Consider the following 22091-nt stretch of genomic DNA (forward strand, 5'->3'; position numbering starts at 1 on the left):
TGTCTGTGATAGGTTTTCGTTATCAAGGCAACTAAGTCAAACTTGCTACAAGTATATATAATTATGTAAAGATAAATGGATTCGATTATGGGTTCAAGAGGTCAGAGGTCCCGTTCTGTAAAAAATTCTGTAACCGCTAATTTGTGAACCAGTGATGGGATTTTTTTTTGTACACTGAGTCTGGGTTAGTGTAAGAGCTAACACATACAACAAGGAAGGGAGAGAGACAGATAGAGACAGAGAGACAAGTAGAGAGCAGAGATAAGCAGAGAGAGACAGAGCCGAGCAGAGAGACAGAACCGAGCAGAGAGACAGAGCCGAGCAGAGAGACAGAGCCGAGCAGAGAGACAGAGACGAGCAGAGAGACAGAGACGAGCAGAGAGACAGAACAGAGACAAGCAGAGAGACAGAAAAAAGACAAGCAAAGAGAGAAGCACAACAACAGTAGGGAACAGGGACATTAGGAGATCTGTGGAAGAGAGAGGGCTGGGGTGGATTACACGGGATAAACAAGATGGACACGGCATGGACTTTCAGGAAAGAAAACTGAATTTAAGGAGGTATATTTGGGGTGGATTAGCAGGGGTAGAAAATATCAAGGTTTTGTATGGGGGAAGGTAATAGATGGTGGTGAACCGCTGTTTTTAAGACCTGGAGGGAGGAATGGGATTGAAGAGAGTGAGGGAGTTTATTGATGAGGCATATGAGGCATATCGGTTGATGTCGAAGAGTGCAGTTCTGCGTTTTTTTATTTTGAGTGCTGTAGTAATAAGGAGCACTCACCAAAAAGGATATTTATAATTGTAGTGGACATTTTGAGTGTGTGGAAGCAAAGTTGATGCATGGACATATTTTGCAGCGCAATGCTGGGAGCAAGTTCCGTTGAGTTCTCTGATAGATTATGGCCCAAATTGGTGGACATGCTCACTAAACTTGACGCTCGGGATGTTTTTCAATCAAAAAGAGATGTTATCCTCAAAAAAAAAATTCAATATAATATTCCCCAAAAAACTGAAAGCTTGCATTTGAGAATGACTGGCACAAAATTCTAGGGCTTTTATCAGCTCGAGAGAAACAGTCTCGGTGATTTTTTTATTTTATTACTGATGCCTTTTTAAAATTCATTTTCAAAAACAATGCATTTGATCCCTTTTGTGACCGACCTTGTGATCCATTTCATTTTGTACCTTCACATCACTGCGCTCTACTGTAGTGTGACTGGGAAGCTCTGATAAATAATTCCGCTGAATTGAATAGACTTTCCGAGTCATGCTGTGATCACCACGTAATGTGTGATGTAATTGTTTTGCATACAAAGACTAGGCTCATGGAAGAGCTAGGTGTTAGATGGCAACATTGCTCACAGTGAGGGAACAGGATACAGAAAGAGGAGGATGAGGTGGAAGAGGAGGTGAAGGTGGAGGAGGGGAAGGAGGAAGAGGAAAAGGAGGAGGAGGAAGAAGGATAGGGACAATAGATCAGTTTAAAGAGAATTGGATACAAAGCAATTTAAAAAAATAATTAATGTACCATGATCGTTTGGCCTCGTGATGAAGCAGGATGATGTATATGTGATCTGTGACCACGAAATGAGTTGTAAGCTGCTTTGATCTTCATTCTTCGAGATGGAATGGAGTTGAATGTAATATCATTCATGTTATGACGAGCATTAAAAGTAAATTCGTCCTGCCAATTAGCTAAATTAGGATTGGTTCATGATTCTAATACACACAAACCTGTCATTTATTTCACCTGCACCAATTAAAATATCAATGACTAATGATCTTTCAAAATGGATTAGTAATTTTAAAAACCTGAGTATTGTTTTCAATATTTTGTTTGTCAACCGGCATCCTGACACATGATCTTTATGACCTCTGTTAACCTGTGCTTCTCTAACCCTCATACTTTCTGATTATGGTGGTTTCTCCTTCTCTCACTCTCCCTTTCCTGTTTGTTATTCACTTGCCGGTTATTCCTAATTGTTGCCTCGCTACACCAATGTCAATTTAACCTTGCTCTTCCATGAGCATTGCTCTTGTAGAAAAAAAGGGTAAGTTTAAACAAATTGCAAAGAACTGAGCCAAACAATCCACATCCCAATTTGTCAGTGTCTTGACTGCAACAAAAATTAGCAGAAATGATGAACCCCTTTTCTCGATGAAATTTAAAAAAATTGTCACACCTTACTATCTGTGTACCAAATTTCATGAAGGTATCTTCATTATAACTGCTGCTAAAGTGATTGGCAGAATATGCAAAAAGAACAGCTTATCTTGAATGCTCAATTTCTGTTTCACTTTTCTGAAAATTCAAGCTTATTTTCCACAGGTTTTGGGAACTTAGATATCTTAAAAATATTTTTGTTTTGGGGTGACAGGTGACATTTTGGGGTGACAGGCCACCCCAAATGGATTTTGATTATTATCCCCACGCCACAATAATAATTGATTATTATCCCCATGCTGTTTGAAAAACAAACAAACAAAAAAAAAAACGAGGGGATATTGTAATCAGCTGTGTCTGTCTGTCCTCCTTATGTCCGTCACGCTATCTCCTAAAACGTTATGCAGAAATTTACCAAACTTGGTAGTTTTGATCACCACATGGCAAGAAGGTGTAAGAGCAGTGTCATTTTGGCTCCGTCCACTGAGGCAGGCTTAAAAGGTCAGGCACTCAATATTGCAATTCAGGGTACATTTTAAAACATTTAAAAATGAAAGTTTAGTATCTGCAATCAACATTGGGAGACGTATTAAATATGTAACGATATTTTTGGATTTTACCCGCAGTTCATGCCCGAGTGGATGGGGACTTAAGGTCACGGGTCAAAACGGGATTTTTTATTTAACTCAAAATTTAATATTGGGTCATTCCTGGGGGAACTTTTACCAACTTTCAACTTTGTTTTAGCCAAGCATGGGGATTTGCGATGCCGCGTCATCAACTTCATTCTAGTTATTTTTATTAATGGCTGGATTTATATTTGTAGTGTTGTGTTGTACATACAGTCACGTGAAAAAGTAAGTACGCCCCATGTAAAGTTTTGACTTTTTCAACATATTTCAACATACAGCTATTTGATCTTCATTTCAACAATATTGATAGATAAAGGTGATATAATATAACAAATATCATGAAACATTTACATTTTGTAGTCCATTGTATAATTTAAGTAAACATAAATGGAAATTTCGCATGTGGAAAAAGTAAGTACACCCTTGGCTCTAATAGGTGGTATTGCCCCCTTTGGCAGAAACAACCTCAAGTAGGCGTTTCTCATAACTGTCTACCAGTCTCTGACATCGACTGGGAGAAATTTTTGCCCACTCCTCCATGCAGAATTCTTTCATCTGTGCGATGTTTGAGGGGTTTCTTGCATGCACAGCTCGTTTCAAATCCCCCCACAACAGCTCGATGGGATTTAGATCCGGGCTTTGACTTGGCCATTCCAGAACCCTCCATTTCTTTCTTTTCAGCCATTCCTTGGTGGATTTACTGGTTTGTTTAGGGTCATTGTCATGTTGCAAGGTCCACCTTCGGTTAAGCTTCAACTTTCCGACAGATCGCCTCACATTATCCTCAAGCACCCTCTGGTACAATGAAGAATTCATAGTGGATTTTATGATGGTGAGCTGCCCAGGCCCTGATGCAGCAAAGCTGCCCCAAACCATAATATTTCCACCACCATGCTTTACAGTTGGTATCAGGTTCTTGTGGTCAAATGCTGTCTTTGGTTTTTGCCAAACATGTCTTCTGGTACTGTGGCCAAATAGCTCTACCTTTGACTCATCTGTCCAGAGCACATTGTTCCAGAAGTGCTGGTCTTTGCCTCGGTGTTCATTGGTAAACTTTAGTCTTGCCTTGATGTTCTTTCTGGACAGCAAAGGTTGCCTCCTGGCACACCTCCCATGTAGATCAAATTTGTGCAGCCTCTTTCTAATGGTAGACTCATGCACTTTGACATCAACAGTGGCAAGAGCTACCTGTAGGTCCCGTGATGACATTCTGGGGTTCTTAGAGACTTCTTTCAGCATCTTGCGGTCTGCTCTCGGGTTGAACTTGCTGGGGCGGCCTGGCCTGAACAAGTTGGCAGTTGTTTGAAATCTTCTCCACTTGTAGATGATGTTCCGGACAGTCGAATGGTTGATTTCAAATAATTGTTTGGAGATCTTTTTAAATCCCTTCCCAGACTCGTAGGCATCTATAACCTTCTTTCTGAAGGCCTCAGAGAGCTCTTTTGATCTCTCTGAGGCCCACTTGGATGGGGAAAGATAAGAGATGGTGGTGAACAGCTGTTTTAAAGACCTGGAGGGAGGAGTGGGATTGAAGGCAGTGTGGGAGGAGGTGACGCGACACACTTCAACAACAAAGAGCAAACCAAACTAAATATCTGAGGTTTAAATGAGACAGGTTCCTCCAAGATCCTCTTTAACGATGTTCTAATCATTTGCACCTGAGTTGGTGCACCTGATTCTAATTTTAGGTATTTGAAGTAGTGATAAATGTCGGGGTGTACTTACTTTTTCCACATGCGAAATTTCCATTTATGTTTACTTAAATTATACAATGGACTACAAAATGTAAATGTTTCATGATATTTGTTATATTATATCACCTTTATCTATCAATATTGTTGAAATGAAGATCAAATAGCTGTATGTTGAAATATGTTGAAAAAGTCAAAACTTTACATGGGGTGTACTTACTTTTTCACGTGACTGTATATAGTGCACAATTCTTAATGCTTTGTCTGCTTCTTCAGTATTGCCTTTTGACTGTCTCGTTCTCCACATCTTGTCACATTCATGTTATGTTATGTGTATTGTGCTTTATCACTGTGGGGAAGATTCTGTGAATGCCAGATAAGCAGAATCGACTTTCCTGCATCTATTCTTCCTTGTATTTTTTTTTTAATCGTGCAAGGCATTTTGATAATGTTCATGGAAATTAATGTCTTTGTCGTTTGTTAATATCTCTGTATGCTTTCTCAGCTCGTATCTGGAGAGGTCTGGGTGCAGTTCAACGATGGCTCTCAGCTTCAGCTTAACCCCTCACTTTCAGCCTTCACTTTTACCACATTGGAAGGTCGTACCTGCAGGTGCGTTTGAGTGTATTAACCAGAGATAATTAATCAAGTGACCATCTGTAGTTGCCGCACAAAAGAGAGGTTTTCCAAATGTTATCAGACCGAGTTAATCAAGCTGGTCCATGAAATTCCATTGCTTTTTCTATTTTTCAAAATGTATTAAATGTATACGATCAATAAGAAAATGTATTAAATTAAGCGTGTGTGTGTGTGTGTGTGTGTGTGTGTGTGTGTGTGTGTGTATTCACTTGTGTGTGTGTGTATGTGTGTTTGCTTGTGTGTGTGTTTGTATGTGTGTTTGCGTGTGTGTGTGTGTGTGTCGGCTCGTGTGTGTGACGGCTCGTGTGTGTGTCGGCTTGTGTGTGTGTCGGCTTGTGTGTGTGTCGGCTTGTGTGTGTGTCGGCTTGTGTGTGTGTCCGCTTGTGTGTGTTTGTGTGTGTGTGTTTGTGTGTGTGTCTGCTTGTGTGTGTGTGTGTTCACTTGTGTGTGTGTGTGTGTGTTCGTGTGTGTGTGTGTGTGTGTGTGTGTGTGTGTGTGTTCACGTGCGAGGGTGTCTGTGTCTGTCTTTCTGTCTGTGTGTGTGTGTGTGTGTGTCTGCTTGTGTGTATGTGTTTGTGTGTGTGTTTGTGGTTCTGTGTTTGTGTGTGTGTGTGTTCGCTTTTTTTTTTTTCTTGTATACAAGATCGAGGCTCGTACCGACACATAAAACATATAACATGGGGAGCGGTAGGCAAGATGGGGCAAGAGGGGGAGGAACACAAGCACAACATCTGAGAGCAGGGACATCGAGAGATCTGTGGGAGGGAGAGGGTTTTGGGGGGGGGCGTGGGAAGGGGGGGTGGGAGAGGTATAAAACATATGGACACTGCCGGGACTTCCAGGAAAGAAGTTGGAATTTCAAACAAGGTGGATCTGGGGTGAATTAGTGGGGGTAGAAAAGATCAAGGTTTTGGATGGGGAAAGATAAGAGATGGTGGTGAACAGCTGTTTTAAAGACCTGGAGGGAGGAGTGTGATTGAAGGGAGTGTGGGAGTTTGTTCCAGAGGCGGGAGAAAAGAGGAATGAAAGAGTGAAGGTGAGCAGAGAGCCGAGATTTCGGCAGTTTAACCATCAGAGGGTTGCTGGCAGATCTTGTGCGACCTGCAGGAATATTTGGGGGACAAAGCACAGAGAGAGCTGGGGGAGCAAGGCGGGAGAGGAGTCGGTAGAAGACAGAAAGATCACCTACCTGTCTGCGGTGAGTGAGTGAAAGGCCCTCAGAGATAGCTTCATCACGGGAGATTCCAATGATTCTGAAAGCTTTGGTTTCAACAGCGTGAAGCCGAGCTAGGTGTGAGGCAGGAGCACCGGCCCATAGGGGAGAACAGTATTCCATTGAGCTGCGGATGAAAGCCTTGTATGTGGTGAGGAGCTCAGGTGTGCCGAAGAAGTACTTCGCACGACGGAGGATGCCCAGTCGGCGACTGGCTTTGGATGCCAGCTTGGAAATGTGGTTTTCCCAAGAAAGATCATGGCAGATAGTGAGACCCAAAAGCTTGAGCGACAGAACTTCTTGGAGAGGATTGTTGAGAAAGTGGATGGGAGGGTTGTCCAGTCGATCTTTTCGGAGAGACATAGTAAGAGTGTGAGATTTGTCAGGATTGAAAGACATGTTCCACTTGTTTGACCAGTCTGTGATTTTGTCCAGGTCTTCAGAGAGTGAGGAGGCTGCAGACTGCCGATCTGAGGGAAGAGGAATGGAGCGGCAGAGAGTGGAGTCATCAGCAAAGAGATAGAGAGGATTTTCCAGAGAGTCGGAGAGATCATTGATAAAGACCAGAAAAAGCACAGGGCCCAGAACACTGCCTTGGGGAACTCCAGCCTGAACAGGAAGGGGAGATGAGAGAAATCCATTCAGGGCCACACGTTGTCTACGAGCAGAGAGGAAGTCCACAAGCCATGCATGGAGATTTCCATGGATACCATAGGAGGAGAGTTTGGTGAGCAGAGCTGGGTGCCAGACCGTATCGAAGGCACATTATATGTCAAGGGAGACGGCTCTGATTTCCTGTTTGGCATTGAGGACCTCCATCCATTTTTGAGACAGCAGAAGCAGCATGTCCAGAGTAGAATGACCTGGTCTGAATCCAAATTGATGATCGGAGATCAAGCCATTGGAGAAGAGGAAGGATTTGATATCCGAAGCAATGATGGATTCCATGACTTTGCTGATAATTGGGAGCAGGCTGATTGGTCTGTAGTTGCAAGGATCTGTTTTTGCACCTTTTTGTGTAAAGCGGTAATGTTTGCTGATTTCCAGGATGCTGGCAGATGACCTTGAGCAAAAGAGAGGATGAAAAGAACAGAGAGAGGGTGAGATAGAGCGGCAGAGCAGGATTTTAGGACCCGTGGGCTGATGCCGTCTGGTCCAGTTGCAGAATCAGAGTCGAGGTTTGACAAAAACTCCTCCACCTTGTCAGGAGAGAAGGACACAGAGTCCAGGAGTAGTTGGGTTCGACTGGGTAAGGTGGGAACAGAGAGAGATGGGTTTGGGACACAAGATTTTGAGGCAAACACAGAGTTGAGGCCTTCGGCTTTGTCTCGTGCGGTGTCAACTGTGTAGCCATTTGAGGTAAGGGAGGGGATGGAGGGGGAACAAACACCAGAAACGGATTTGACCAGACGCCACCAGGATTTGGAGGAAGGAGACAGGTTTGAGAGTTCATTCTTGAGTGTGGAGAGATAGTGCTTCCTGGCACTCCTGAGGGTAGACACACACTTGTTCCGAGCTTGGTGGAAGGAACTGAGATTGCCTTCAGTTGGATTAGCCTTCCAAGAGGAAAAGGCAAGTTGTTTCAGGGCAACTGCCTCACCACAAGATTCAGTGTACCATGGACGGGAGGAAGGGTAAGACAACTGAAGACGAGATGGGATAAATCTGTGCATGAGAGAGACCAGTTTGCTTTGGAAGAATTCCCAGGAAGAATTGATGTCAGAGGCAGTGGAGATGGGAGACCAGTCCAGAAGATTGATGGCTGCTTGAAGACCGTGCCAGTCGGCCTGAGTGAAATGCCAGACTCGGCGACGCTGAGGAGGCTCTCTGAGAATGGCCAGAGAGATGTCCACTTTAACAAGCACATGATCAGAAGAACCGATTTGGGGCAGAAGAAGAGCAGCAGACATTAGCAGGGAAGTTTGTCATCATCAAGTCTAGAAGAGAAGATACACCATTGGCTTAGATCCGGGTCGGGAAATTGACAGATTGTGTCAATCCCAGTGAGTCGCAGAAGTCCTTTGCTGAGGTGCCATGACTGGTGAGAGACGAACCCACACCCAGCCAGCTGGCATGATGACAGTTGAAGTCACCACATATGAGGAAGAGAGTTGGGATGAGTGGATAGTTGTTGGTCCATGTTGTCAGACAGTGAAATGTAAATGGAGTCATCACTGTTTGGAGGACGGTACAGAACACATATGAACAAAAGGTGGGAGCGGAGAGGAAGCCGTAGCCAGAGGTACTCCTGGGGGTGAGGTGGAGAGAGAGCAGTGCAAGGAGAGTGAGGAAGAGAGTTTTTGATAAGGATAGCTACCCCACCACCAGGACGAGGCTCAGGTCTATCATACCGGAGGAGGGAGTAACCAGGAAGAGATATTAAGGAATCGGAGACATCTTGAAGGAGGAAAGTTTCTGTTAAGCAGATCAAGTCTGGATTGTCAGAAGCAACCTGTATGGAGAGATCAGTCAGGTTTGAGCGAAGGCCCCGGATGTTTGAGGTCCATACCGTTAATGAAGAGAGAGGGGGAGCATCGGGTACAGGACAGGGGAGGGGAGATGTCGGGTAAGATGAAGGATGAGAGGGGGAGGTAGGGAGAGCAGTTGATAGTGTGTCAGAGATTACAGAAGAGTTACAAGAAAAGGAAGGATGAGGAGAACGAAAGGTTTGATGGTGAAGGGATGAGGCACAGTGAGGGGTTGTTTGAGGGGGGGCAGAGGAAAGTAGAAGGTTGGGGGAGGTGGAGGTATGAGATAGAAGGGAGACGAAGTGGGGAGGAGGCAGCTTTGAGGAGGAGGAGGAGGGGGGAGGGAGAATTGGAGAGGAATGGTATGGGAGGAGATTTGAGGGGTTGGGGGGGGAGTTTTGAAGGGGAGGAGTGAGGGGGGAGTTTAGGAGGGGAGGGGGGAGTTTAGGAGGGGAGGGGGGAGTTTAGGAGTGGAGGGGCAAGGGGGGAGTTTGGGAGAGTAGGGGCAAGGGGGGGGATTTGGAGGGGAGGGGCAAGAGGGGAGTTTAGAAAGTGGATGATTAATGAAAGACGAACATTGATCACAAATTGGGTTTATTGTGATTTTCAAGTTAGCAACCGATTAAGAACGATGGAGGAAGGATGGAAAGAATGTGAATTTAGAGCATGCAGTGATTTAGAGTTAATAAGGGATTGAATTTGTTTTTTTTGAAGTGGAATGAGTTGGAGAGGAAATTGAAAGAAGCCTTTTAAATATGAAGAAAAACAGCGTGTTGTAATATACCACTGAATAAAACACTGAAGGGGAAAGTTTAAACATATTTAAATAATATTTAAACAGAACCGTGAACAATCTTAAATGCACAAAATTCCGGGGGGGGGGGGGGAGGGCCTGAGGGGCCACCACGAGTCACGTGAACAGAGCAAAAGGTGGATGGCAAGGAGATAATGGGGGCGGGGCGAACAGCACACCTGGACAGAAGTACAGGATGAGACAACAGCACACGTGGAGAAAGGAAAAATATATGTTTTTGGGGTTGTTTTTTTTTTGGCTTGTGTGTGTGTGTGTGTGTGTGTGTGTGTGTGTGTGTGTTCGCTTGTGTGTGTGTGTGTGTTCGCTTGTGTGTGTGTGTGTGTGTGTGTGTGTGTGTGTTCACGCACGAGGGTGTCTGTGTGTGTGTGTGTGTGTGTGTTCACTTGTGTGTGTGTGTGTTTGCTTGTGTGTGTGCGTGTGCGTGTTTGCTTGTGTGTGTGTGGTCGCTTGAGTGTGTGTGTGTGTGTGTTCGCTTGAGTGTGTGTGTGCGTGTTCGCTTGTGTGTGTTCGTGTGTGTGTGTGTTCGCATGCGAGTGTGTGTGTGTGTGTGTTCGCATGTGTGTGTGTGTGTGTGTGTGTGTGTGTGTGTTCACTTGTGTTCATGGCCACGTGTGCGTTTGTGTGTATGTTCGATGAGCAGTATTTTACAGAGGTTAAGGCTTTTGGTGTCACTTGTGCAGAAATTGCATGCAGGCTAAAACGAGTCGACATCAGTGTTGTTTTACATCAATACAGGGACGTTTGTAGATAATGGCACGAAACACGTGATTTTTGCCTGTTTTTTGCCTGGCCCACGTACAACCTAAATCATGATCTGAAGTCTGAAGGTGAATATGGGAAAAACGAAGGTGATGGCAAGTGGTAAAGCATGTGGCGAGGTGGAAAGAACTGGGAAGTGGCCTTGTGCTGTGTGCAGGAAGTGTGTCGGAGTGAATTTCATTCAATGTACAATGTGCTCTGAGTGGGTTCATCAAAAATGTAGTGGTTTGAGAGGGTCATTAACCAGTGTGGCAGCTACATTCAAATGTAAGGTGTGCAGAGAGGGAGCTGCAGATGGAGGAAAAGTTGAGTTGGGTCTTGGAGACGGCGTGAAGCTGGAAGGTGTGAAAACATTTTGTTACCTCGGAGACATGCTGAATGGAGAAGGTGGATCAGACTCGGCAACGGTTGCTGGAGTGAGATGTGCATGGAAGAAGTTTTGGGAACTGAGTGGCGTGCTGACGAGGAGGGGAGTGTCGTTGAAGCTGAAGGGAAAGGTGTATGCTGCATGTGTGAGAAGTGTTATGATTTATGGGAGCGAGACATGGGTAATGAACGTAGAGCAGCAACGAAGGCTGGAAAGTGTGGGAATGCGAATGGTTCGGTGGATGTGTGGAGTATCATTGAGAGAGAGGAAGACAAATGATGAATTGCGAAAGATGATCGGAATAGAGCCTGTGATGGATGCTGTGAAGAGAAACAAGTTGAGATGGTTTGGTCATGTGTTGAGGAAGGATGAAAGTGACTCGTTGAGAAGAGTGATGGAAATGAATGTAGAAGGAAGTAGAGGACGGGGAAGACCGAGAAAGACTTGGCTGAAGATGGTCGAAGAAGAAATGCGGGCCAAGGGGGTTAACAAGGGGAGATGCAGAAAATAGGGCAAAATGGAGAAGATTGTCATGGGGACTGCAAGGCTAACCCCCGCTCTTGCAGGGAAAATGGCCTTGAAATGCCTGTTGTTGTTTTTGTATACCTGCATCATGAACCATGGGTTAACACGGAAAACGTAACAGACCAACCCATTTGTCTTGGACATTTTGAATATCTTGTTCGGATAACATTTTTAATGGCCCACGTACAAATCTAACATAACACAAGACAAAGAGATGGCGATGTACTTATTGAGTCACGTGAAAAAGTAAGTACACCCCATGTAAAGTTTTGACGTTTTCAACATATTTCAACATACAGCTATTTGATCTTCATTTCAACAATATTGATAGATAAAGGTGATATAATATAACAAATATCATGAAACATTTACATTTTGTAGTCCATTGTATAATTTAAATAAACATAAATGCAAATTTCGCATGTGGAAAAAGTAAGTGCACCCCTACAGTTATCACTACTTCAAATACCTAAAATTAGAATCAGGTGCACCAGCTCAGGTGCAAATGATTAGAACATCGTTAGAGAGGATCTTTGAGGAACCTGCCTTATTTAAACCTCAGACATTTAGTTTGGTTTGCTCTTTGTTGTTGAAGTGTGTAGCGTCACCATGCCTAGATCAAAAGATCTCCCTGAGGCCTTCAGAAAGAAGGTTATAGATGCCTACGAGTCTGTGAAGGGATGTAAAAAGATCTCCAAGCAATTTGAAATCGATCATTCGACTGTCCGGAAGATCATCTACAAGTGGAGAAGATTCCAAACAACTGCCAACTTGTTCAGGCCAGGCCACCCCAGCAAGTTCAGCCCGAGAGCAGCCTGCAAGATGCTGAAATATGTCTCTAAGAACCCTAGAATGTCATCACGGGACCTCCAGGTAGCTCTTGCCACTGTTGATGTCAAAGTGCACGAGTCTACCATTAGAAAGGGTCTACACAAATTTGATCTACATGGGAGGTGTGCCAGGAGGAAACCTTTGCTGTCCAGAAATAACATCAGGGCAAGACTAAAGTTTGCCAATGAACACCTTGGCAAAGACCAGCACTTCTGGAACAATGTGCTTTGGACGGATGAGTCAAAGGTAGAGCTATTTGGCCACAGTACCAGAAGACATGTTTGGCGAAAACCAAAGACAGCATTTGACCACAAGAACCTGATACCAACTGTAAAGCATGGTGGTGGAAATATTATGGTTTGGGGCAGCTTTGCTGCATCAGGGCCTGGGCAGCTCACCATCATATAATCCACTATGAATTCTTCATTGTACCAGAGGGTGCTTGAGGATAATGTGAGGCCATCTGTCGGAAAGTTGAAGCTCAACCGAAGGTGGACCTTGCAACATGACAATGACCCTAAACATACCAGTAAATCCACCAAGGGATGGCTGAAAAGAAAGAAATGGAGGGTTCTGGAATGGCCAAGTCAAAGCCCGGATCTAAATCCCATCGAGATGTTCTGGGGGCTTTTGAAACGAGCTGTGCATGCAAGAAACCTCTCAAACATCGCACAGCTGAAAGAATTCTGCATGGAGGAGTGGGCAAAAATTTCTCCCAGTCGATGTCAGAGACTGGTAGACAGTTATAACAAACGCCTACTTGAGGTTGTTTCTGCCAAAGGGGGCAATAGCACCTATTAGAGCCAAGGGTGTACTTACTTTTTCCACATGTGAAATTTGCATTTATGTTTATTTAAATTATACAATAGACTACAAAATGTAAATGTTTCATGATATTTGTTATATTATATCACCTTTATCTATCAATGTTGTTGAAATGAAGATCAAATAGCTGTATGTTGAAATATGTTGAAAAAGTCAAAACTTTACATGGGGTGTACTTACTTTTTCACAGGACTGTAGGTATTTTTCATTCTTGAATATAAATTTAAATTTCTTGCAAGTGCATTGTTTATTACTTGTGAGGATCTTGGAGGAACCTGTCTCCATTTTTGAGTGATTAATCATTGCATATATGTTTTCCATCCCAATTTGTTATTTTCTTTCAATTTTGATTTGATAATGGCTTCCATGGTTGATCATTGTTAAGTGGGTTATCAAGGTTAAGTATCCCATTATGCACCACCTTCTCCTACATCGTTTTAGTCAGTCCCCACCCATTCCTCAAGTACGCTTATCGTACACATTGTCAGGACACCCCGTGTCCCTTAACGATGTACGTAGTTCAGGACATTGGATGAAATTGTGTTTATATTTATGTACTTCCAAGTGTTGGCACAGCCAGTATTGGAAAACAGCTGGCCTAACCGAGCATAGATGTCCCATCATCAGCACGTCACAATTAAGGACTGGACGCTGTGTGTCATTTGTCATAAGGATATTGAGTAGAAACTGAACTGTCCCCTCTCCAGTAAACATTCAGGGCATGAAACTGTACAAAGATGTTTTGGATCAGGCATGGCAATTCAGAGTTGGATTCCATGTCTAAATTGCATTTGATGTGGACAATGCAAATCATGCAGTATGGAAGGAGATGGGAGCAGCCTCGCATCAATCCTGCACAAAGTTGTTTTCCTCCTATATGCTCTAATGAGCTGAAGATTCAAAGAAAAAGAGGAGGAAGCGCAAGTCAACTCGCAGTGGAACCCCTGTCTTCGAATAAGTGAAGTGCGTCTTCTGCCAGGATGAACTAACAAAGGATCTACATAAGTGTGAGAAACTTAATACCAAAGTGAAATGAATGGCACACGCACTAGAATGACCGCTTGATCGGCCTTTTGGAGCAAGGCGATGTTGTTTCTTTAGATATCCAATATCATCCCAACTGTTTAACAGCATGTGAGGACGTGCTTTTTCGGAAGATAAATCCAGTACCAATCGAATTTTTTCCACAGCTGATGTAACAGAGGAGGAACTGTTGATTGAACCCACCTGTGCTCGTGCCAGCCAGATGCTCGTAAACAAGTTTTGCCTTTGCACGAATCAGAGGTCCCCTCAAGGGCATGCTCATCTCTGCTTTGTCCTCTATCCATACGCTGAGAGCCTTTCTATGTGGACGTCCCGGACCTGGGCGACCGCCTTGGTGCTTGGTACAGCGCTCGCCGCAACACTGTCTCGGTCCTTCTCATTCTTCTGTATGTAGTGAATGATAGATTACGTTCACACCGTAATGCCTACCCACAGAGGCCGCACTCTCTGCTCTCGAAAGCCGGTACAGCAGCTCCACTTTCTGGCTCAGTCTCATCACTTTCTTCTGCCTCTTGGCAGTCAACGCATCTCCGGCACTGGTCTTTCACTTGGGAGCCATGACGAACGATGAGCAGAGCGAGAGGCAAAAACACAGGTCAAAGTAACGGAACAAGAAGAATGATTGAGACACATGACACGGTGGACATAAGTAGCCATGTGGGCATTGTGGTTATCTGCGGGAGGGGTGAGTAGTCTGCCCATTGTTTGTGGGGGGTGTTCAGCAGCAGGTAGTAGATGCGTTGAAGCGTTTTCATTGTGTAATTCGCAAGGCATAACATCTTATGCAGGAAGTGGTAGATGCGGTGAAGCATTTTCATTGTGTAACATCTCGGATGATGCCGTGTGGAGCAGCTGCTAATAGCAGCTATACAGTAACTTGCGGGGAAGACGTGTTACATAGCTAGTGGGACATGCCGCAATGCTATGCTTATAGTGCGAACGGTGGGACATGCTCTGAAGTTATGTTTATAGGGCAAATGGTGGGACGTGCCATGCAGCTTAAAAAAATGTATGTGGCTGTGAAAAGCTGTGAAAATGCAAAGTGCGTACTCGGCAGCGAATGTAGAAGCAAGTCATGCTCATGGCTCATGGAAGATATTTTTTTGCTTACGTCCAGCTGGCTTGTGCGTGGCTGATGGAAGATACGTTTTAGAACTGTTATGCTCACGGCTCTGGGGAAAAAAATTGTACCCGCGAAAAACCACAAATACATGGGATACAGGGCCGTGAATGTAGTAAGAAGGTGGTCGCAATTTATCCACTGCGAATATGCGGAACCTGTCAATGTTCAGACGGTGAACGTCGGGGTCCGACTGTACTCCGGAGTGAAAGTGTTTTGTTTTGATAAGAGCTTTCATTTTACACCATGCATGCTCATCGTTGTATCATCCTTTTGGGGTCTACTTTTCAATTTCATCAAAATGACCTTTATTGACCTCTAGAGGTCACATTATTGACCCTATCAATTTACATCCCAGAATAAGAGTTTTGTTTTTGAGAGCGTTCATTTGACACTAATATTACCTGTGTATGGCTATCCATTATTGATATAAGTTTTTTGCTCTGTTTGACCTCTAATGACCTTTCAAGGTCACCAAAACTGACCTTATATGGGGTCAGGTTTTTGTGGCACCTTCAGATTTGTGTTCCTTGGGTCGAAATCCATAAGATTGCTTTGAAAAACTAACTTTCACAAGCATGGTAACGAACTCTGGTTGTTTTGACCACATTATTCCTCTTCTTGCTGTTTCAACCTTTATCCAGCTTGTTCGTTCCCTGTGTACGCCTCCTTTCCCTTTATCTCATTCCTCCCCATGACCATTCTTCTTCCAAGTGTCCCTGTGTTGTGTCATTCTACCCTGCTGTTGGTTTGTTTTCCCCCTTTCCACTGTTATTTTTGTTCTGTTATGTTCTGGTTTATTCTGTGCTCTAGCTTTTCCGTGAGCCTTGAATTTGTATTCAGAAAATAACTTGCACCCAACTTAACGATGAATCTTTCTATGTAATGCCATATTATTGTATTTTAATGACCTGCTCCCTGCCGTTATGAATTTGTTTTCGTTGTAATGTTGTTGAGCCATAAATGTGTTCACTTTTCAATTTGCTTTTGCTTTGCAGGTTCAGTCTGCAGGAGCCTCTTCCCCCAGCTGTGAAAGAGAAACTAAAGCTGTTGCCATCCTTCACGGAACAGCTGATGTCTGCTCATTGAACAAGTCTATCATAAAGCTAAGCCCTGTTATTGACAGGTGGAATTTGAAAAGTGAGATGTAGAGGAAATATCTAACATCTCCAAAGCAAAAGGCCTGCCGAATGGCTGGTTAGGTCTTCCAGCACCAGGTGGTTCTAAGGTTTGAGTGCAAGGAGCCATAAAATAGAAGGAACCTATTATCTGCAGTAGTTCCTGGCTTGTACAAGCCACCTTGCCATAGTGAGAAGCAGAATTGAGTTTCAAGTGGTACCTCTTTGCCTGATACAGGAGCTCTACTTTTATACTGAACCTAGACCTTTTGGTTCCGGAGTATTTTATTTTTAATGCAGAGCTAGCGTTCCAACTTGGAATGGCCTGCATTCTACTCGAGCCACAGTCCCATCTTGCTGACGAGTGCCGTTGTATGGAGCCAAGGCTAAAATCTGGAGTTTGCCCCCATTTGATTCTCATGTAAAACAACATGCATCATGAGCACTTATCTGTAGATTGCCAATTCTTGAATTCAGAATCTAATGATGGATCGTGAGGATTTTGAACTCGAACTGCTTCACGATTTGCAGCTGTCATGGAGATTTGGGCAAGTGCTGACTCGCCATGCCTTTCGGATTAGACCGGGTTTCAAACCGATGCCCATTAAGTGTTCTGCAGTTGTTGTCTCTGTTTTTGCACTTAAACTCATTCCATGTTTTATTTGCACTTTTTTAAAATCCACGGTGGATTCCCTTTAAAGCAAACGACCTTTAAGAATACATTTTCAAAAGGAAAATGAAAAATAATTCTCAACATTATCCAATTGCTTATTTATTTTTATTTTCTTTTTTTTTTGCTGTTGCTTTATCCAAATGTGTCTCAAAGACCAGTCGTTTTTTAAAGGGTCTGAACTGTACATGTTTGTTTCAATTCTGTGTATTAAATGTCATACATAAGTGGGGAGAAAGGATTTAATGGAGAACGTTTAAAGCACAATAAAATGTCTTTGGTGCTACCATTTAAAAGATATTCATTTTGGAGATTTATTTGTGTCATTCTGCAGGAACAGATGTGATGTTATTCATTCATCAATTTTGTGACCAGTGAAACTGCAAGGGGCCATATGCATATATTATGTACACAGTGGTGACATTTTTGTTCCTATTCCCTTCATCACCTTCCAGTCTGTTCAATTTCCTCCACTTATGCTCATTTCCCATGCATTGTTTCCCCTTTTTATACCTCCCCGAAGTCTATATCATCCCTTTTACTCTTTTCCTTTTAATTTCTTGATATTGTTTTCTCAATTTATCTCCCTTCCTTTGTCCAAGTCACACATACGTAGATGGTTTCCCTCAAGAGCATCGGTGACTTTTTCAAAGGGTAGAGTGATTTGTTATTACAGCATTTGATGTTTCAGGTGATGTCATTTGTATGTGTACGAATCATTTTGGTAACCTTTGTAAATTGGCAAGTTTACCAACAAATTACGGCGATTGACCAAAGTGTGTTATCCAGGTGAGCTTTATGTTGCTGGCTGTGACATTTATTGGGATAATTAAGAAAGGAGGTGATGCAAGATAAAGGAAGGTGGGACGTTTTTTGAAAATGGGGGAAAATATTTTTCAAAAATTTTCGAAAAATATTATATCAATGTTGAAAGGTGAATAAAAGGAAGGATGTCAGGATGATTGGGAAATGTGTCAGGCATGTGATGAGTGGAGAGAGCTGAGCTGGGAGTGTTGGAATGCCTTCCAGTTTTTTGTGCTTTGTAGGTGGTGCCAACTCCCGATAATAGGGAAAACTTGCTGCGTTACTTGGCTGTTTTTTTTTTTGTATCGAGTATTTCTGGTTATAATTACATGATCACTTTATATTGTCAGGTTTACCATCCCCTTTTGGACTGGTGACTCCAAATTGACCCAAGTCATGATGCAGCATCCTGACATCCTTCCTTTTATTCACCTTATAACATTGATATAATATTTTTCTAAAAATGCAAAGAACGGTTAATTTGAAAGCTGAGGATTATAATTTTTTATTATTTATTTTTTTGACTGCAGCTGGTTGCAAGATTTGTTTATTTGGGGGAAAAAGTTTTGTAACTAGAAAACATTAAATATCGAAGCGATATATCCACTTTCATTTGCTTTGGACAGTCTGGAAGAATTATTGTTTTGCAATTAAACATGCTTATGCAAATGAAATGTCATGTACAAATCAGCATTTTTATTGAAATAAGGCAGACGTATGATCATAGATATACATAATATGCCTTATCGGGATAGATTAAGGATTTTGCCCCTTGAGTGAATACCATGTGTGGTTGAGTTTGTATCACTGACTGGATGTACCAACCCACATATTGCTGACCTCAGGGTCATCGATTGTCGGGTCCTGAGGATATGGTGATGTCATCTTGAACTGGCTTTTGTTACATTTTGTTCTCCTAACTGGCTTGTATATTCATGTAAATTTTGTATTTTTTTTTCATGTCAGACATAATATATTTTTTTCATTTTTGCCAAGTATAGTGTCTTTGAAATGGAGTGGCTCATTTATACTACCTATGCACACATGTCATGTTCTCGAGGGCTATCCACTAGCCGTAACGGTCCTAATGTCCAGCTTTTTGCAGAAGTGATCAGATCATAAAGCATGCTCTATACAGAGCGTCTGTGCTGCCAAATCAGTTGATGTGGCTCGGGTTGCAATCCTGAACAGGTTGCCACCCCGGCACAGGAAGTCGGGGAAGGAATTTGTCATTTGTTCATGGTGCTGGCGATAGCTCACCTACTCTTCACGAAGGATACCGTGGTATCTTTAACTTCCACCAGCTAATGCCGGCAGGTGGGAAGCCCACTTTAACGTCCATCCGAGAGACGGCACACACATTGACGAATCATCCTCTGTGAAACACCAAGATGACAGGTTATAGCTGGGTGTGCGTACCTCCGAGGCCATCCTGCCAGCCTGCAAAGGTGAACAAAAAGTAAACATCGCAGGCCCACCGCTTATAGAAAATCTCTCATTTTAGTTGTAGAAACAACACCAACCAGTTATGGTTGAAATATTCAAGCAAGTTAAACATAAAAACCAAATACTCAAATTTGTATCGAAGCAAGATTTGTTCAAACCAATACACAGCTCGATTTCCAACAGGTTTTAAACCGCATAGATCTTGATCCTTCCTCTCTCTCATTCCTCTCTTATTTAATGCCAGAGAGGTTTAGACAAACCTTTCAGAACTCTCTGTCCATGTCACCTCTCTCTGCCTCTCCTGATATGATCTATCTGAAGGCTTTCTTTCTCACCCAAAACGTTCCCAACTCATCTGTCTCCCTCTCTTGTTACTCCTTCCTATGCTTTGACAGACTTAGCTCATGTCTTGGTGGTGGTAATGTAGTATATCCTCACAAATATATATATATATATATATATATATATATATATATATATATATATATATATATATATATATATATATATATATATATATATATATATATATATATATATATATATATTCTCTGTTGTTCTCCCACCTCACTTTTCTTTTAACCCAGTGGAGACTTCAATAACCACCATGAAGGTGACTGATTCAGTCCTCAAACTACTCTTACAGTATTGTAGCCAAGGCCTCTTGTGAAACAGCTGCCATTAATCAGTCACTTCTGCTCAGATCTGTCCAAATTATTTGTTCACTTTCGTCATGTCAAATTTCCCATCCAGTCTTTACTTATCTTTTTGGTAACTTCTGTTGACGCCCTTAAAGTTTTTGTCTCCTTTGCGCCCACGGAGAACAACCGAGGCACCAACGTGTATGGATAGCATTTCAACAAGGCAGAGTGGAAATCTGCTGTCGCCCTCAATGAATAGTCCATTGCCCCATCAACTGCCAACATCAACAGTTCATGTAATTCCTTTAAAATATTTCTTTATTTCCACTTATTCATCTAGTGAATGTCCAATTCAACATAATTGTTTTATGCTCTGTTACAATGAGGCCTGTGGCTAGGCAATCACAAAAAAACAGGTTGCATCTTCCACTTGGAAGACAAATGCAACTGATGGGAACCTAATGTCTCCCTGTGTAGCCAGCAGCCAGTGTGCATCAGTCCTTCGATGAGACATGGCCAAACATCAAGCTTACCTGCGGTCAAACCTCTTGTTTTTTTGACTGCAGGTAAGTGTGATGTTGGACACATTCCCCTTCCCTACCTTTACTTCTAAATTAAGCAGTCTGCTCAGGAAAAAGTTTAAAATCTTCACAGTCTTTCCTAAAAAGGCCAATATTCTAAATCTCAGTGATCTTAGCATGCAGCAAGTGCCTCCGCCTCCCAAGGTGGCCAGAGGCATTGTGTTTTTGGGTTGTCCGTCTGCCCTTCCGTCCGTCTGTACAGCCTAAATCTCGTTTTTCTCAGCAACCACATGTCCGATTGAGACGAAACTTTCACGGTAGGAGTGACACGCATGCAGAATGTTTTTATCACAATTGTGATGTCATAGGTCAGGTGGTATGGCAGCCATTTTGGAATAAACACAAATAACAATAAAAATTATTTCCCAGAAACCGCTGAATGGAAAAATTTGAAACTTGGCACATTGTCAATTACTCCCAATCGGGAACAAAAGCATGATAATGATGATGACATTGGTGAAGTGGTATACCAGCCAAAAATGTTATAATCTAATTCCTTTTCCTAAAAATCTGAAATTGCATGAACATGATCTATGACCCATTTGTATTGAAATATTAAATTTATGACATCATAGGTCACATGGTTTTGTAGCCATATTGGATTTAACCCAAAACCTAAAAAAAAACTTCTCCCAAGCCACCAAATCGATTGACTTGAAACTTTACGTGTGTCATTGACTAGGCATGGCGATTAAAATATGATCACGAAAACATCACTGGTCACATGGTGTGGCAGCAATATTGGATTGAAGGTAAATATTAAATAATAATATCGCTGAAACCGCTTACACTATTGATGCGAAATTTTACATATATCATCTAACATCATTGTTGCATATAGATTGAAAATGATTACAGCGTAGGTTATGTGGTTTGGCAGCCATCATGGATAGAAAAACGAACCTTATCTGATCAACACAACTTCACAAACATGATCCTCTACCCATATATATGCAGAGTGTACATTTTTTTAGGGTAATATGTCACGTGGTGTGGCAGCCATATTAGCTTGGAAGCCGATATTTTCAAAAATCCCTTCTCTGAAACCGCTTCACCGATTGATATGAAACCTATCATGGCTGGTGAAAAGGTTAGACTTGAAAACAGCTGAAGGGATTTAAATCAAACTTGTTTATTTTTAGGACAGTGAACGAGGGCATCTACCCATTGTGGGGCTTTGTGGAGGCATATTGGCGACACAGTCGCATTGCTGTGGTTTATTCGTCTTTTTCAAGGAATGTGGAAGAGCAAGAACAAATAACAGATCAGGATGCAACATAACAAAAGGAACAACAAATATGGAGGAAACCCCAACAGCCGGGATGAGGGACAACTTTGATGGAGACGGACAAACAAAGTATGCAGCTAACGATTATGGGCAGGGGAGAATGCAAGACGTGGACAATATGGGTACAGAAGCAAAGTCCAAGGAAGGCAAAGCTAGAGATTTGAAAAGGGGTGGAGTTAATGGGGGTCGAAAATATCTTGGTTTTCGATTGGGGGGGAGGGGAGAGGAGGGTGATTTGAGATGGTGGTGAACAGCTGTCTTGAAGACCAGGATGGAAGAATGAGATTGAAGAGAGTGTGGAAGTGGGTTCCACAGGTGGGAAAGGAGGGGACAAGGCACGGAAAGGGCAGATGGTGCAAGACCAGAAAGGAGGCGTAGAAGACAGAGAGACCACTGACCTGTCTGTGAAAGGGAAAGTTGGTATTTATGCCATTGTCTCAAGATCTAAC

General features: G+C 42.7%; 1 protein-coding gene across 2 annotated transcripts in view; it reads left to right on the forward strand.

Annotated features, from left to right (window-relative positions):
• Window positions 1–18681, forward strand: part of PLK4 (polo like kinase 4) — a 229842-nt gene extending 211161 nt beyond the window's left edge. The window contains exons 17-18 of one of the 2 annotated variants that reach the window (XM_078774357.1): window positions 4995–5101; window positions 16093–17171. In XM_078774357.1, coding sequence (XP_078630483.1) covers window positions 4995–5101; window positions 16093–16183 — 198 coding nt within the window. In that variant the 3' untranslated portion in view covers window positions 16184–17171. Of the gene's footprint in view, window positions 1–4994; window positions 5102–16092 lie in introns of both variants that reach the window. The other variant, XM_068112343.2, reaches the window with a different exon arrangement.
• Window positions 18682–22091: the final 3410 nt, after the last annotated feature.

This window comes from Myxine glutinosa, chromosome 1 (assembly GCF_964187855.1).
Source record: "Myxine glutinosa chromosome 1, kmMyxGlut1.1, whole genome shotgun sequence".
NCBI classification, from domain to species: Eukaryota; Metazoa; Chordata; class Myxini; order Myxiniformes; family Myxinidae; genus Myxine; species Myxine glutinosa.